Source organism: Equus asinus, chromosome 7, assembly GCF_041296235.1.
Source record: "Equus asinus isolate D_3611 breed Donkey chromosome 7, EquAss-T2T_v2, whole genome shotgun sequence".
Classification (NCBI taxonomy): domain Eukaryota; kingdom Metazoa; phylum Chordata; class Mammalia; order Perissodactyla; family Equidae; genus Equus; species Equus asinus.
In genome coordinates this window covers 74270998-74287104 of record NC_091796.1, presented here as the reverse complement: position 1 = coordinate 74287104, position 16107 = coordinate 74270998, and the positions used below count along the sequence as shown (strand labels likewise).

Below are 16107 nucleotides of genomic sequence, written 5' to 3'. Positions count from 1 at the left end.
GCCAGCAGCTGACAACCCTAGATTTGTGTTCTCTGAGCTTACCAACCCCAGTGGAAAGAGAGGACGTTTCCCTCCCAGCTCTCTTCTTGGCCCCTTGTCGGGATCCCTGACAAAGTAGGTTTCTCTGATGCAGCCCCAAAGTTGGCTGTCGTGTGGGGAATACCTGGTGCTGTGCGGTGGACCCAAAAGACTAAAAGGGCAGCCTTGGACTGATCTAGGGAAGAAGGCAAGGCTGTGCTTCATTATTCTGGAAAACTTCATCCCGTATTACAGACTTCCCAGATAAATACATGTCCCCACCTCCTCCCAGCCCTAATGGCCAGACTCTTTTCACAGGACAATAAATGTTTAATTGCTGAGAGAGCTTGCATAAGGACAACAGGTATCTAACACAGGACACTAAAGCAGGGTTAGCAACTAGATAAACACCCAAGGAGATGTGGCGTTTTAGGAAAGGGACCTAGACCAGAAGACTGGGTTAGGCCAGTGTATCCTCACACCCTGGAAAATTCATGAAATAGATTTGCTAGTGAACAGAACAGAATTCCTGTTGCAGGCCAGAACCCACTTAAGTGGCAGCTTCAGAGCTATAGGTGTCGCCGTCAGGAAGAGCAAGATTTCAGAGCCTGAGGCTGCCCTGGACTCAGTATTGATGAGGACTGAAGGCCTTTTGGCCCTGCTTGAATTCTCAATAGGCAGCACATTCTGGGGGCCCCCGCCTAAAGGAGCAGCAACTTCCAATCACTCCAGATCCGAAGCATAGAGGAGAAAAGAGAGGAGGCTCAGAGCAGTGCTGTCCCACAGACCTTCCTGTGATGATGAAAGTGTTCGGTATCTGCAATGTCCCTTACGATAGCCAATGCACATGTGGCTATCGAGCACTTGCAATGTGGCCAGTGCAACTGACGAACTGAATTTTTAATTCTACCTAATAGAAATTTCAATAGCCACATGTGGTTAATGGCTATGTATTAGACACTAAGCCTTAGAGGACATCCTTCCTCTACCCACCTGCAAGGCTTGGAAGGGAAAAGGCAGGATAAATTGGAACGGAACTTCCCAATCAACCATCTACGTCAGAAAAGGCAGATGGTGTAGAATGGGAAATGGGGAAGACCCTGGTGTCAACCTCCTTCCCAGATACCGACATCAGCTGCCTGAACTCTGGCAACTGTCACCTAGCATCTCTCTCTGAGAGCCACCACCTCTGAAAAAGACCTCACAAAAGGTCATCTGAGGCTACCAGGTGGCCCCAAAGCCACAGTCCAGTGAGGAAGGAAATAACTTCATGCCTCCCGATAGCCCCATAGGGAACACCCTCCCCTGCCCCCCATGGTTTTGGAGACCCCACATCCCACACTCTTCTCCCACTGTGGAAAGTATCTCACGCTGTGCCTGAGGACCCAGCTCACACATCTGTTAATGGCCAGGTCTCTGCGGGATTTCAGTTCTACATGTGTTGACTGAGTGCCTCCCAGATCATCAGAGGAAAAGCTGAACTTAAATAATTTCCTGTCCAAGAACAATCTGTCACCTAACACAATGGGAAACCATCCAAGCTAGCCCGTAGGAGTCACACGGCTCCACCCACAGCCTCCAGCCTAGAAAGAGATCTGCTCTATCAGGACAGACAGGGACTAGGTGAACAGGTCCTGATAACCCAGGAGAGACCTAAACCAGCCCTGCAAATTAACACCGAGGCACAGGCCCAAGCCTAAAGGAAAAAAGCGAGCTTGTGAGAAAATAAGATAGTTAGTCAAATGCCTTTGCACTCAGATCACAGCTGTTCCCTGGCACCAGATGCCAGACCAGGGGCACTGGGTAGATATGGGCAGAGCTAGGAGAACACTGACAGTGGGAAATACGGTGGAGGAAGATGGATGGCAAAGAGGACCATGTGCCGGGCTGATGCCAACTTGGCTTCTTTCAGTGCACCTTCCACACTATTCCATGACTCCGTATCATGCTTCCTCCAGCTTCCAGACCATCCCAAGAGGTTGGGCCTTGACAAACTCTCCAGCTGTCAGGAGATTGAAGGGAGGAGCCCAAGAGGTCATGCCTTGGGCTTGCTCTGGTCCAGAAGGGACTTAAGTTCTGGGCCTTCTCTGACCATAGTTTCTGCATCTATTTGGGGTCTCCTTTTTTAAAAACAAATTAAGCTTGCACACCCATATTCACTACAGCGTTATTTGCAGTAGTCAAGAGGTAGAAGCGACTCAAGTGTCTATCCACAGATGAATGGGTAAAGAAAATGTGACATAGATATACAGTGGAATATTATTCAGCCTTAAAAAGGAAGGAAATCTTGTCACATACTACAACGTGGATGAAACTTGAGGATATTGTGCTAAGTGAAATAAGCCAAATATTATATGATTCCACTTCTATGAGGTATCTAAAGCAGTCAAATTTACAGAAACGGAAAGTAGAATAGTGGTTGCCAGGGGCTGGGGGAGGGGAAAATGGGAAGTTGTTCAATAATCACAGACTTTCAGTTTCACAAGATGAAAATTTGTAGAGATCTGTTGCACAACACTGTGAATGCAGTCAACCTTACTGAACTGGAAACTGAAAAATGGTTAGGATGGTAAATTTTGTCATATGTTTTTACCACAATTTAAAAATTTTTAATACATAAATTAAGCTTTTTATGTCTCCTTTTATCATATATTATCACTATCCTATATGCCCATTATGGAGAATGTGGAAAACCGAGAAAGAATTTCTTGTAAGTTTTGTGAAAATATAACCTGTCCATAATTTAAATGTGATACAACAGGGATTACAGAGAAAAGCAACAGTGCCCTGCCTGACTCTGGTCCTCCTTTCCAGAGAACCAGCTCTACCCCTTTCTGCTTTTAGATGGTCATCACTGCAACACTAAGTAATTCACTGCTACGTGTTTATTTACCAACTTCGGACATCTCTGACTCCTTCCTAAGAAACAAGAGGATTCAGCTCGCTAACCCAAGCCCCTACTGCCTCCCCAATCCTCTCATTTTTAGTCATTACACTTTTCAGTTATTCTATTGGTTATCTTTGTCACTTTAAACAATGTCCTTAAAACTTGCTTGATCTGGTTAGAACCATTTTCAATAGCCTCCTTCCCCAGGAAAGTGAGTTAATTAGGACCCTTACCTGTCTTTCCACCAAAATGTCCCCTTCTACCTCCAACTTCTGTCAGTTTTACTTCTCCATTTATGTCATTCTGGTGGATAACATTTAATTTAATCTCTCCCTTTCACAATAGATTGATTCTAGAAGTTGAAAACCAACCCACCATGCTTACATAATGTGACTTTGTGGGTGTGGTTCCCTCAGTGTGGCAACACTGCATTTCCTGCTCCGTGGTGCTTCATGATCACAACAGAGATGCCCTTTCAGAAGGTGTGTTTGGTGAATATGAGGGGCTTTCATGTTTAAGAAAACATTTCATTTCTACAGATTCCTCACAGTTAAAACAACAATAAAATCAGGGCAGAGATTATGGAGAACATCATCCTAACTGAGGTAAACTGTTGTCAATACGAGAAGGTGCCCTATGATCCTCCCAAATAAAATCTTCCCACCAGCAGGCCTGGTTGGCCTCTATAATTAGCAATTCACTCCTTTGCATTGAGCAAAGCCCTCAATGTGGTATCATCTAACATGCAAATAGTCCTGGGAGGGCCACCACATTAAGTGGCTGACACCTAGGAGGAACCCAGTTTTATCAGATCACTGGTTTCCTGTGTGTCAGGACGGGTGAGCCGGCTTTGGCCCTGATAAGCAGAGGCCCCAAGCAGCCACAGAGCCCTGGCCAGCCCTCCTGGGAAGGGGAGTGGGTGACAGCCAAGGTTTCTTCACTTTCTAGCTCCCACTCTCACCAGTGACCAAAGCCGTTCTCCAAGGCCAGTGAGGCTGCTCCTGGGCAGCATTGGAGAGGCCTGAGGTGTCATGTGCTTCCAGCCTCGGGGACAACATCCACCCACCCAACCTAGCCCACAGCCCCTGCCTACTCAGACCCCTGAGGGAAATGGTGTGACAGTTAGAAGGATAACCAGGGAAGAAGGCTGAGACTCTGGGGAGGCTCTAGGGAAAACCTGAAGGGGCTTCAGAAAAGAAGAGTCAAGGCGGGCCCCCGCCTGTCTCTGAATTCTGGGGTTGACCTAAGCTGAGGAATGTTCTTTCCACTCCCTGCTTTTCCATCATGTCTCATATCATCTGTGAATTATTTGCCTTGTGTTTGTCTCCACCATATGACTACAGGCTCCGTGACAGCAGAGCCTGCCCTGCCTTATCTCATCCCCAGCACAGTGTGTGACGGGTTGCGTGTGTCCGGTGAAGATCTGCTGACTAAATGAAGCAATAGGCAAATGCAGGCGCTCTTGGCTCTTTGGCTTGCAAATACCCTTCTCAGCAGATCTATAACTTATTCCTTACTGTCCTCCCACATCCTCGTAGTGTTAGCTTGTTACACATGGAATGAATCCAACTGAAATACTAAGAGTCAAAAGGAAAGGGTTGTCTCTTCAGCCAAATCAAGGGTCTTTGGGGTTGGTTTATGGCACTGGGAAAACCCAGTGTCCTTCGGTGTGTGCAGTATTGCCCATCACACTTCTTGGTTGTAAGACTGAGTGCCGGTGAAAGAGGAGGAGGGACCCATGGGCCAGAAAAAGTGGCTTTTGGTGTCCATTTTACAATATTTACAGTATTAATGTATATACTCACACCTGTGGGTGAAATGATGTCTGTACAAGATTTTTCACTGCGGCTTTGTTTGAAATAGCAAAAGATTGGAAACAATCTAAATGTCCCATCCACTGAGAATGGGTTAAATAAACGATGGTACTTCCATATAATGGAATTCAATGCAGCCATAAAATAGTGAGGAAGCCCTTTATGTTCTGATATGGAACATTCTCCAAGATATGCTGTTAAGCGAGGAAACTAAGGTGCAGACCAGTGGTCGTGGCTGTGGGCCGGAAGTATGTTGTTTGGGAGCAGCTTGGGGGAGACTTTACTACGTGCCCTTTTCTGCCTTTTGAACCACGTGATGGTTACTTATTTTAAAATGTAACTACAATAGAATTTTGAAATAAATAATAACAAATGCCTCTTTTATGCCAAGCTATATCTTTCAAATTCATTTTTTGGTTTTGGCACAACTCTGTGAAATGGGTAACATTACCCCATTTTCCAAACAAGAAAATTGAGACTTGGAGAAATAAGGCAAGTGTCTCAGCTCACACATCCACAAAATGGTGGAGCTGGGACTTAAGTCTGCAGGCTTCTATGTTTGATCTGAGGGATGAACCCCTCTTTCTACCTGAGTTTTCTTTCTACCAGCAAGACCCATGGGTGCTTTATCCCAGGAGACTCATTTATAAACAGCCACTAAGGAGCCAACTCAAGGAAGCCCCTGCTCAGGCACAGACAAGCCCCAAGCAGGGAGGTCCTGGGAGCGTGTGTGAGGCTGTGTGTATGTGAGTGTGTGTGTTGTCAATGAAAATACTCCATAATCAATCTATACATGAAAATTTGGGGTGAGTTTATTCTGAGCCAGATGTGAGGATCATATTGCCCAGGGCCTTCCTTCCCCAAGGAAAGAAGGGCACCAAAGAAGTGGGGTGTACAGAGTGGTTGTATACCCTCAAAGAGCATGTTTCACACGTGATTGAAATGCCCTTTTTACAGCAGTCACAAGACTGCTCTGTCAGCCCAGCTATTCACACAGCAGGTAGCAGGTCTGCTGTCTTGGTGGACACAGCAGGAAGCAGGTCTGTTGTCTCCAGCGGGATGGTCACAGGTGAGCACAGCAGTCAGTTCCCAGACTCGGGAGAAATGCTTATCCTTAAGGAAATGCCAGTGTGGGGGAAGTTGCGTCCTTATCCTAACGCCATTTGTTCTTGTCTTTGGGACATAGAAAATACTTAAAGCAGATATACAATGCGTGCTCAACTGCCACATCAGGCCCTTTTGGAAAAACAAAGTCAGGCCTAATTAGGTGTGCACCAAATGGCTTCCTCACATACTCCAATATATCCTATTGCTTGCCATTTATTTGTAAGTGTGAATGTGTATGAACATGTGCGTGAGAGAGTATGCACAGGTGTGTGTGAGTGTGTGGGCATATGTGAATGTATGCACATGTATGAGCGTGCAAGCCTGTGTGAGAGCAAGTGAGCATATGTGAGTGTGTGATTGCGTGTGACTGTGTGAACGTGTGTGAGCCTGTGTGGCTATGTAAATGTGTGTAGTTGTATGTGAAAGTGTGTGTGAGCATGTGTGGGTGTGTGGCTATGTAAGTGTGTGTAGTTGTGTGTGAATGTGTGTGTGAGCATGCGTGGATATGCAACTGTGAACATGTGTGAGCATGTGCAAGTGTGTATGAGCATGTGTGTAACTGTGTAAAGCATGTATGAGTGTGTGCACTAAGGCCTGGGAGGTCTGACATGGAGGAAACCAACCATGGAGTCTGGCGAGAGGCCAAGGAGACAGAAAGTTAACCAGGAGCCTCCACTGGAAGTGGGAGGAGGAAGTGGGTGGAGGCTGGGGCAGACCTGGGGTGGAGCTGAGGGGAGGAGCTGGGAGAGAAGGCTCAGTGGGCTGGAAGAGCACCACCGTGCCTGGGGTCCAAGAGACCTCACGGCCAGAACCCCTCATGCCAGGGGCCCAGGGAGCAACATTCTTACCCCCAGCTGAGGTCTCCCCTGGTCCCACCTACACCAGATGAGTGGGGGCTGGTTAATTGAGACCCAGCAGGAGTGGTAACTAACTAGGAGGGAAAATTTGGGTGTAGCTGGAGGTACGGATGGAAGAGTTCATGTCACAACTGGCAAGCTGCCTCCCTCTGCCCTCGATGCTCCGTAAATAATCACTCTTGCGCCAAATGCTAGTGCTGCAGAGACAGGCCCCCTGCCTCTGCCCGACTTGGAGGAGAGGGAAAGCTCGAGGCTAAGGGAAGGGGGAGATGAATCTGGGAGGGTAGAGGGATAGGAGAGGAAGTGGGGGATGTTTTTTGTTTTTTTTCCAATTATTTTATTGAGATCATAATGGTTTATTACACTTTATAGTTTCAGCTGTACATTATTATTTACTAGTTTCTGTATAGACTGCACCGTGCTCACCACCAATAGTCTAGATTTTAGCCATCACCATACATATGTGCCCCTATACCCCTTTTGCACACCCTCCACCCCCTTCCCCTCTGGTAACCACTAATCTATTCTCTTTGTCCATGTGTTTGTTTATCTTCCACATATGAGTGAAATCATGCAGTATTTGTCTTTCTCTGTCTAGCTTATTTTATGAGGCTTAACATCATACCTTCAGGGTCCATCCATGTGGTTGTAAATGAGACAGTTTTGTCTTTTTTATGGCTGAGTAGTATTCCATTGTATATATATACCACATCTTCTTTATCTCTCCATCCATGAAGGGCACTTGGGTTGCTTCCATGTCTTGGCTATTGTGAATAATGCTGCAGTGAACACAGGGGTGCATAAGTCTCTTTGGATTGTTGATGTCAAATTCTTTGGATAAATACCCAGCAGTGGGATAGCGGAATCGTATGATATTTCTGTTTTTAATTGTTTTGAGAAATCTCCACACTGTTTTCCATAGTGGATGCACCAGTTTGCATTCCCACCAGAAGTGTATGAGGGTTCAAAATGTCGGTTATTTTAAGAACAGATCTGGTGTGGCCTCATACACACTGCCTGCTCTGGGGGCTGAGTGCCTGCACGGCTGGCTGTTTCCTATCCATCCCGCTGGGGCACCTGGCACCCTCCATGCCTCGCCTTGGCCAGCTGTGCCACTATCTCCGTGGGGTCTAGATGTTGATGTGGCAATCCAGCCTCCGTCCTGACAATTGCCATCTGTGTGTGTGTGTGTGTGTGTGTGTGTGTGTGTACACTGTGTAAGCAAGTGAAAGGGGTCCTGGAAGGAGGCTCACCTTGCCCTTGGAGCTGAGGGAAGCATCACCTCCTCTTAATGCTCCTGAGAAAGCCTGGGTCACTAGGCTCCTGTGCCAGGAAGGGCGCTGTTACAGGTTGAATTGTGTCCTCCCCAAAAGATATTGAAATCCTAATCCCCAGTACCTGTGAATGTGCCTTTATTTGGAAATGAGGTCTTTGTGGATGATCAAATTAAAATGAGGTCATTAGGGCAGGCCCAAATCTAACACAGCTGGTGTCTTAACAGTAAGGGGAAATATGGACACAGAGACAGGCACACAGGAAGGACACCACATGAGGATGAAGGCAGACATCGGGGTGATGCAGCTACAAGCCAAGTAGCACCAAAGATTGCCAGCAAACCATCAGAAGCTGGGAGAGAGGCATGGAACAGATTCTGCCTCACAGCACTCGGAAGGAACCAACCCTATCGATGCCTTGATCTCAGACTTCCAGCCTCCAGAACCGTGAGACAATAAGTGCCTGTTCTAGGCCACCGAGTTTGTGGTACTTTATGACGGCAGCCCTGGGAAACTAACACAGATGCTATAACACAGGGGTCAAACACGTGAACTTGAACTCAGGAGTGAGTTTGACTCTCAGCTGTACCACTCATTGGCTCTGCCACCTCAGGCAAGCCCCTCAAGTGCTCCCAGCCTCCGGTTCTTACACTTCACGTGGGACTAGAACGAGCACAGCCCTCCCAAGGCCGTCGTGAGGAGACGGGCTTGGCCCGGTCGGTGCCCGGCACATGCTGAGGATTCGGTAAACCGTGGCTGTTAGTGCTACTAAGAACACATTTGTTTTCAGGGTCTCGGTCAAAATTCCTGATGACAAAATTGTCCCCAATCTGCAAAGAGTCAAATGTGAGAAGCCAGAGAAAGAAACCAGAAGAGAAAGTCACTTTGGGGAGGGCCTGTTGTGCCAGGCTCAGTGCTGTGTGCTTCCCGGAATAATTTAAATCAGAGCACTCAAGGCTCAGGAGTGTGAGCGCTGGGTCTGGGGAAGGACCCACAGGAGGCGGCGGAGGGTGAGGGGGCAAGTCTGACGTGGGAGGCATGGCAGGAGCCTCCAGAGGAAGGGACCCCCAGGCCTGAGCGCCCACGCCCAGTCCCCGCCGAGCTCTGGTCAGCCTGCTGGCCTGGGGAGGCGCCGAGTGGGGGATGTGCAGACTGCAAACATCACCCCAGCCGAGCCCGAGTCACCCGACTGACAGCAATAATGTGCCTTTCTGCCCTGGCAGACACAGAGGCCACTGTGAGTGCCGGCTGTGCCGTGAGACTGGAGGCACCGTGCGCCCCTCAGAAAGGCAGGATTGTCTTGGGCAACCTCCGTGGCCGGGGCTGCCACCCTGCACGTCACAACAAACCCGGAGGAGGCGAAGGGACAGCCACTCTCCCAGGACAGGGAGCCTTTGAGACTCCGGGCTTCGAGACCCAAAGAGCAGGGATAGAGAGGGGAAGCCGGAGCTTTTGGACAAACTGATCTTTCAGAGCTGAGGGATCCTTTCGAAGGCCCTGGGAGGAGCCTCACAAAACCAACGTTCCATCCAGAACGTCTGTCAGGACCCTCAGTGTTTAAGAGCAGGGGGTGCGGGGTCGGAGTGTCTGGGTTCAAATCCCAACTGCGACATTTCCTGGCTGAGTGACTTGGGGCAAAATTACAGATGGTCCACAGTTTCCCTCACCCCATAGACAGGGGGTTTGTGAGGATTAAATGAGCTGATGTCTGGTCCCTTGGTGGGCACTCAAGAACTATCAGTTATCATAATGATTGTTAATCTTATATTGTCCCAAATGAGATCAGAAATGCCAAACGCTTAGCACGGAGCCTGGTACCTCTAACTGCTTAATTAACGTCAGCCTGTGCTCTGCACCCCTGACTTCTGTCTGAAAAGCCCTAGTTTTCAGGGGCCTGCAGAGTGGCCTCTCTCTCTTAGAGACATCTTTTCTCCAGCAGCGAAATGTGTTCAGGGAACCTTCTTGGAATTGCTCTAGGCAAATGATCCTGTTCCATTTCCTCCTGGGGCTGGGCCCCAGGCAGCCTGCGGGGAGCTTCTGTTTGCAGGTGGGGCTGGCGGCCAGGTGCAGACAGGGGGCCTCCTTCGCCTGCCTCCGCTTGCTTTGCCTCCTCGTGAGTCCACATCTCGTGTTCTGCCTGAGCCCCGACCCGGCCCAGTTCTTGGGAGATTATCTTTCCTCTACCTCACGTCTGGAAGAGCCGATACCCTCACCACAGTCAGTGACCAAATGAGCTTCCAGAAGCTCCAGCCAGCCAGGCACGGCCCTCTCTGCCTCACGGCTCAGGACCCTGCAGGAATCGGGAGAGAATGTGCCTCCTGGGCCAGTGCCCAGTTCTGACTGAGGGCCCCTCCTCGTCCCTCCCCCACAGACACACAGGGCTTTATAGTCAGATTATGCCATGGAAACTATGCACACGGTCTGCCCTGTTCACATGGCCTCGGCAGAAAAAATAACAGAGCCTTCTCTTTCTGCCAAGACCCACAGTCCTTGCAGGCCGAACTACCAAGGCAGGCCCCTTATGTGAAACAGGTCCCCGTAAAAATCTCAGGAAGACTTGTCTGGGGGCACCCTGAAGTCACACCCCCTCCTCCGGCCCACGGCCATCTGCCTCTCTCTCCTTGGAGATCTGGAGAGCTCAGCTGGCTGGGAATATGTGGCCTTATATGGTAGTTTCACTTTGGGAACAAATCTCATTTCCCTCTCCAGTATCTTTCTGAGACCTGGGAGCCCCACTCTGATCCTCCTCCAGTCGGTCCCTTCCCCATGGGATGAAGTCCACAGGACATGTCCATTCAGAGTCCCTCACCACCCCCACTTTCTAAACCTATGCTACCTAATATGATAGCCACTAGCCACATGTGACAATTTAAATTTACGTGATACTTAATTAAAATTTTTTAAATTAAAAATTCAGTTCCTCATGTGCACTAGCCACATTTCAAGTGCTCATTGCCACGTGTTGCTAGTGACTACCATATTGGACAGCGCGCATGTGGAGCATTTCCAATCTCACGGAATATTCTGTTGTACAGCACTGCTCTTGACCATGCTCCGGGATTCCCTGGTCAAAAGGCCCCCAGCCCACTTGGCCTGTGAGGGTGTCTTCCCTGGGTCCGGCCTCCCAAGGACAGATCCCGCCACCAGTGTGCATACCTTTAGCCATAAGGGCGGCCAAGGGGAGGCTGTGGTTGGAACTGGAACGTGTGAGCTGAAGAGCCCACTGGCATGCTCCTGAGGCCTCTCAAGGTGCAGGTCAGAGCTGAGGTGGGAAGACAGGGCGGGGGGAGGTGTGAGTGCCAGACCAGCTCTCCCTGCGCTGCCACATTCCCGTGCAGAACTCCAAGGACTCTGATGACTCCGACCTCAAACCTGGCCTTCTGGGTCCTTAGGAAGGAGTACTTTCAAGGTCAGAAGATGGACCTCTTCTGGCTTTGTTTTCAACTTCTCGGCAGCAGCAGGATTCAGGCTCCTCCTCTTCTCAGGTCAGGGTCTGGCCCCTGGCCCACCGGCCTCCCTCCACCTGCTCCAGGGCTGTGACTGGGGGCTGGGGCTGAGCGCTCCTCTCAGAGCCTGGGGCTGTGTCCGAATGGGGAAGGTGACTGGGTTGGCATGCAGAGTTGAGAGTCTAGCAAGTGAGCTGAGACTAATAAACCCAAGAAACAACAGGTCCAAACAGGCCTCAGGGAAGTTTCGGGAGCCAGGGCCCAGGCCACAGAACTGAACAAAGCACCTTGAGTCAACACAGACAGGAGACCACACTGCCCTGGACTGGGAGCAGGGGCCATGGCCCAGGACTGGGCTTGCTTTTATTATCCCTGATGTGCAGACATGGGGGTGCGGGAGAGCAGGCCCCTTATATGGGGTCAGCAGTGGGTCAACAGGTGGTGACTCCAGTGACCAGGAGAGTTTACTTGTCACTGGCTCAACAGAGAAAAGGGAGGGTTTCTCCAGATTTGTCGTGAGCTGTTACAGGGTGGGCTGAAGGGCATGAGCCAAGGTCCTGAGCATGACCAGATGGATGCACAGACTGGGCTCCCTCTGGGAGGAGGAAGAGAAAGGAACTCCCATGTATTGAGTGCCTGGCACCATGCTCAGTGTTTTTACTAGCTGGGCACTGTCCGAGTGCCACCCAGACACTAGCAGCCCTGTGAAGAGAGAAAACTGAGTCACAGAGGGGATAAGTAGCGTGTCTGAAGTCACACACCTTACAAGGGGTGGAGCTAGAATTTGAACCCAGGCATTCTGGCACCAGGGCCAGGCTTTACCCACTCTGCTGGCTGCTTCTCTACTGCCTTATTCTCATCCCCATGACAACGGCGGGGTATACTAGCGTGACCTCTATTTTTACAGATGTGAAAGCTGAGGCACGGAACCGTTAAGTGACTTGCCCTACGTCGTGCTGTAAGTAAGCCGCAGACCCAAGATTGAACCTGTGCCTGTGACCACAAATCCCATGCTCTTCCTATCACCCCACACTGAGTCTCCAGGAGGGAACAAAGTGAGGGCTTAGCCAGTGTGGTTACTTTTTGAAAATCATAAAATATAAATTTTGTTCTTAAAGAAATAAAGCAATGACATCCCTGCAATGATGGTAGTGTAATTAGCCTAGATCAACTCTCTGGGCCTCAAACTCCCAGCAGTGGACAAGCGAGCTTGCTATTGAAACTTCTTCCACAGTATTGCTATTGTGACTTCAGGTGCCAGCTGCTCATGCTGACATTGTGTACATCACTCCATCTGCACAGGTGAGAGGGTTTTACAAAAACCCTTTGTGGGGTGGACCTATTTTCCTGCTTGAGAATAAGTTATACCAGGCCCTGAGCTATTTTTGCCTCTGGTGTCTTCTCACTGACCCCTACCCACAGCCTGGCCCCACCTCTAAGCCCCTCCCCTCAAGGTTTAGAGGCCTTGAGAGTAGTAGAAAGAGCTCTGTGCCACAGTCAAAGGACCAGGTCTAGTTATAAAATCAATTAGCTGTGTGCGGTCAACTCAGTGACTTAACTTCTCTGAGACTTATCTGGAAAATGCAAACATTGAACCCAGTGACCTTCAAGCTCTCTTCCCACTCCAGGGCTGATGCTCATCATTATTCACTCATTCAACTGGCTTGGGCTGGACACTGTGCTACATGGTGGGGAAACGGAGATTACTACAGCCCATCACTGGCCCCAAGGAGCCTAGCACTGCAATGCAATTCTGTGTGGCAAGTGTCTTAATAGAGGCAAGCTGGTATCATGATAACTCAAAGCATAGAGTTCCTGCTTGGAGCAACAAGAAAGGCTTCAAAGAGAAGAAAATCTCTGAGCTAAATGCTGCATGATAAGAAAGTGAGGAGGGACATTCTAGCCAGAGGGAACAGCATGTGCAAAGGCACAGAGGTGGGGTCCAGCCCAGCACAGCCAGTCCTGTGATGTGGCTGGAGCTTGTTTGAGGAGATGAATCTTGAGAGATGGGCAGGGGCCATGTCATGGAGGCATGGGGACCCTATAGAAGAGTTTTTAGGAGAGGAATGACACAGTCTGTTTTGTGTTTGGAAAGATCATGCCAGTGGCAAGGATAGGTAGAGGAAAGTCAGTAACAAGTCTAGGGGTAGAAAGATGAGTCATAAAACCATTCCAACAACCCAGGTGAGACATACAAGGGCCTAAACTAGGGCTGCAGCAGTGGAGATGAGAGAGAGGACAGAGAAAAGAATTCTTCCAGTCTAAGGAAAGACTAAGGGCAGGCTGGACATAAAGCACTAGTCTAGGAGGCGTCTCAATTTCCTGCTTGGGTGCCTGGGTAGACTAGAAACACAGGAGGACCAGCTTGGGAGAAAAGATAATGAGATGACTTGGGGAAAGATGATGAAGTGTGTGTTGTGTATGCAAGTGGATGAGACGCCCACCATTTTTAGAAAACTTGTATCTTTTTTTTTCCTGAAGAAGATTCACCCTGAGCTAACACCCATTGCCAATCTTCCTCTTTTTGCTTGAGAAAGAGTGGCCCTGAGCTAACATCTGCACTAGTCTTCCTCTATTTTGTATGTGGGTTGCTGCCATGGCATGGCCACCAACAGGTGGTGTAGGTCCGGACCCAGGAACCAAACCTGGCCTGCCGAAACGGAACATGCCGAATTTAACCATTTGGCCATGGGGCCAGCCCCAGAAAACTTGTATCATTTTAAAGCCAGTCCCTTAACATGCCAGCAAAAATACTCCCTTGGAAATGACTACCTCATTCCTAAAATCCTACAGTAATGGAGATACTGTTTTGGAAACACTTTCCAAGACATTTTCACTATCAGTGAGCTACATTCTCTTACTGAACCATGGGACTTATTGTCCTATGGAAGGAGAAAGGTGGATACCATCTAGAACAAAATCCACAGGGCAGGGAAGAAGGAAGATATGACTAAAGAAGCCTGTGAAAAACAGAAAGAGGAAGTACAAACCCTTCTGGTGTTGGAGGGAGAGAGGGAGTGGGTAGGAGGCCAGAAGCCAGTGCTCTCCCACCATGTTAAACCTGACCCCAGTGTGGAGAGTAGTAGAAAACCTCCGCAGAGGTTGAGAGCTCGCCAGAAACAAAAAGGATTGTGTCCCACTCCTTGATTGGAGCCCTGGAGCAGTCCCCGTCACAGTGTGTCCCTTGTCCACCTGGGGCAGCTGCAGCAAAGTAAAGACAACTGCATGATATGTTCAGTACGGGGGAGGGACTTTAGATGTCCCTCCACCCCACCCTGCCGCACCCCAATTCCCTTTGGCTTGAATGTGGCCCAGGAGAAACCCAGAAGTTTCTAGAGCCACTAGGGAATGCAGAAGGGCCTTGAGAGTTGAGAGCCTGTGGACCTGCCTTGGGAAATGGGAAACATGTGGAGACATGGAACAGGTGCAAGTTTGTACCTGAACCAGCACAGCTGAGACACGACCAATGAGCCAGGTGAGCCATCAGGCCACACCAGCCAGGACCTCAGCCATGGATGCCAGCAGGCCAGGTGGGTGAAGGACAGCTCTGCAGAGGCCACTGAGGACCAGAGGACAGCACAGGGTTCAGCACCCAGACCACCCATCTTCCCCCATTGCCCCAGAGTTATACACAGGATGGGGGAGGGGGGAGGGGGGAGGGAGGACACCCTGAGAGCAGTTAACAGTCCAGGCAGGGATTGGACTGATCATTCATCCCAAAGAGGCTGATCTACTTTAATAAAACTATTTTACAGTGGAACAGACTGGTTTTCCTTTAATTGGCAAGTTTAAATTCTCCCACCTAATATTAATGGGAATGAGAAGTGAAGAAGGAGCTTGGTTCTAAAAAATAAAGAGACTAAATTTTTCTCTTTTTCTCTGCAGCTGAGCTGTAGTATGTAATTCTCGACACCTCCTTCAGCTTGTTTTCCAGTCAGGTTCACCCTTTTAAAGTGTACGTTTCAATGAGTTTTGACAAGTTGTGCGATCATCACCTCAATGAAGATACAGAACGGTTCTGTCACCCCAAAAAAGTTCCCTCGCACCCCTTTGCAGTCAGTCACTTCCCCCAACCCCTGGCCTCTGGCAACCACTGATCTGTTTTCTGTCTCAATGATTTTGTGTTTTCCAGAATGTTGTATAAATGAAATCATAGACTGTGTTGCCTTTTGTGCTAAACTTTCAAACATATCTCCTTAACTACCTCAGCTTTCTCCTCTTCTCCACTCCGCCTCCTCTGCAAATTGCTTTATATGGACAAATCTGGACAGGCAGCAGTCTCGCAGTCTCCTCACCCCTCGCCCCCCGCCCCCCCACAACCTTTGTGTCACAACGGCCCCCGTGCAGGCTTCCCCCACACCCCAGGGTCAGCAGGTCTGGATATTTAACATTCTAATCCTGTTGGTTCTCTGGAAAGTTCCCTTTTCTTTTGAATGTGTTTCTTTTACCTCTTGGGATACAGATCCCTCTCTTCGAATCCCTCCCCACCTCCTGGCCCTCTGGGCACGCTGGCCTCACTCTCTTTGAGCTTCAAGCGCCTTCTTCTCCTCAAGCTTTCTCCTCTCCTTCTCCTCCTCTGTCCTTGGTCATCTTGGCTTCTGTGCCCAGATAACTTACCATCTTACTTGCCACAAAGGCAGCCCTGCTGCCCAGCAACCTCCCAGCATCATTTGGTTGATTGGTTCTGGGTTTGTTGACAGGTGG

General features: G+C 49.3%; 1 protein-coding gene across 7 annotated transcripts in view; it reads right to left on the bottom strand.

Moving 5' to 3' along the window:
• The window catches only part of PLEKHG3 (pleckstrin homology and RhoGEF domain containing G3), a 61895-nt gene extending 50680 nt beyond the window's left edge, over positions 1 to 11215 (bottom strand). For 2 of the 7 annotated variants that reach the window (XM_070513784.1, XM_070513785.1), the window contains exons 1-2: positions 11114 to 11215; positions 7309 to 7462 (exon numbers count right to left, since the gene is read on the bottom strand). In XM_070513784.1, the coding sequence (XP_070369885.1) occupies positions 7309 to 7440 (132 nt within the window). In that variant the 5' untranslated portion in view covers positions 7441 to 7462; positions 11114 to 11215. Of the gene's footprint in view, positions 1 to 3138; positions 3265 to 7308; positions 7463 to 11113 lie in introns of those variants that run through there. The other 5 variants (XM_070513786.1, XM_070513787.1, XM_070513791.1 and 2 more) reach the window with 4 other exon arrangements.
• Positions 11216 to 16107: the final 4892 nt, after the last annotated feature.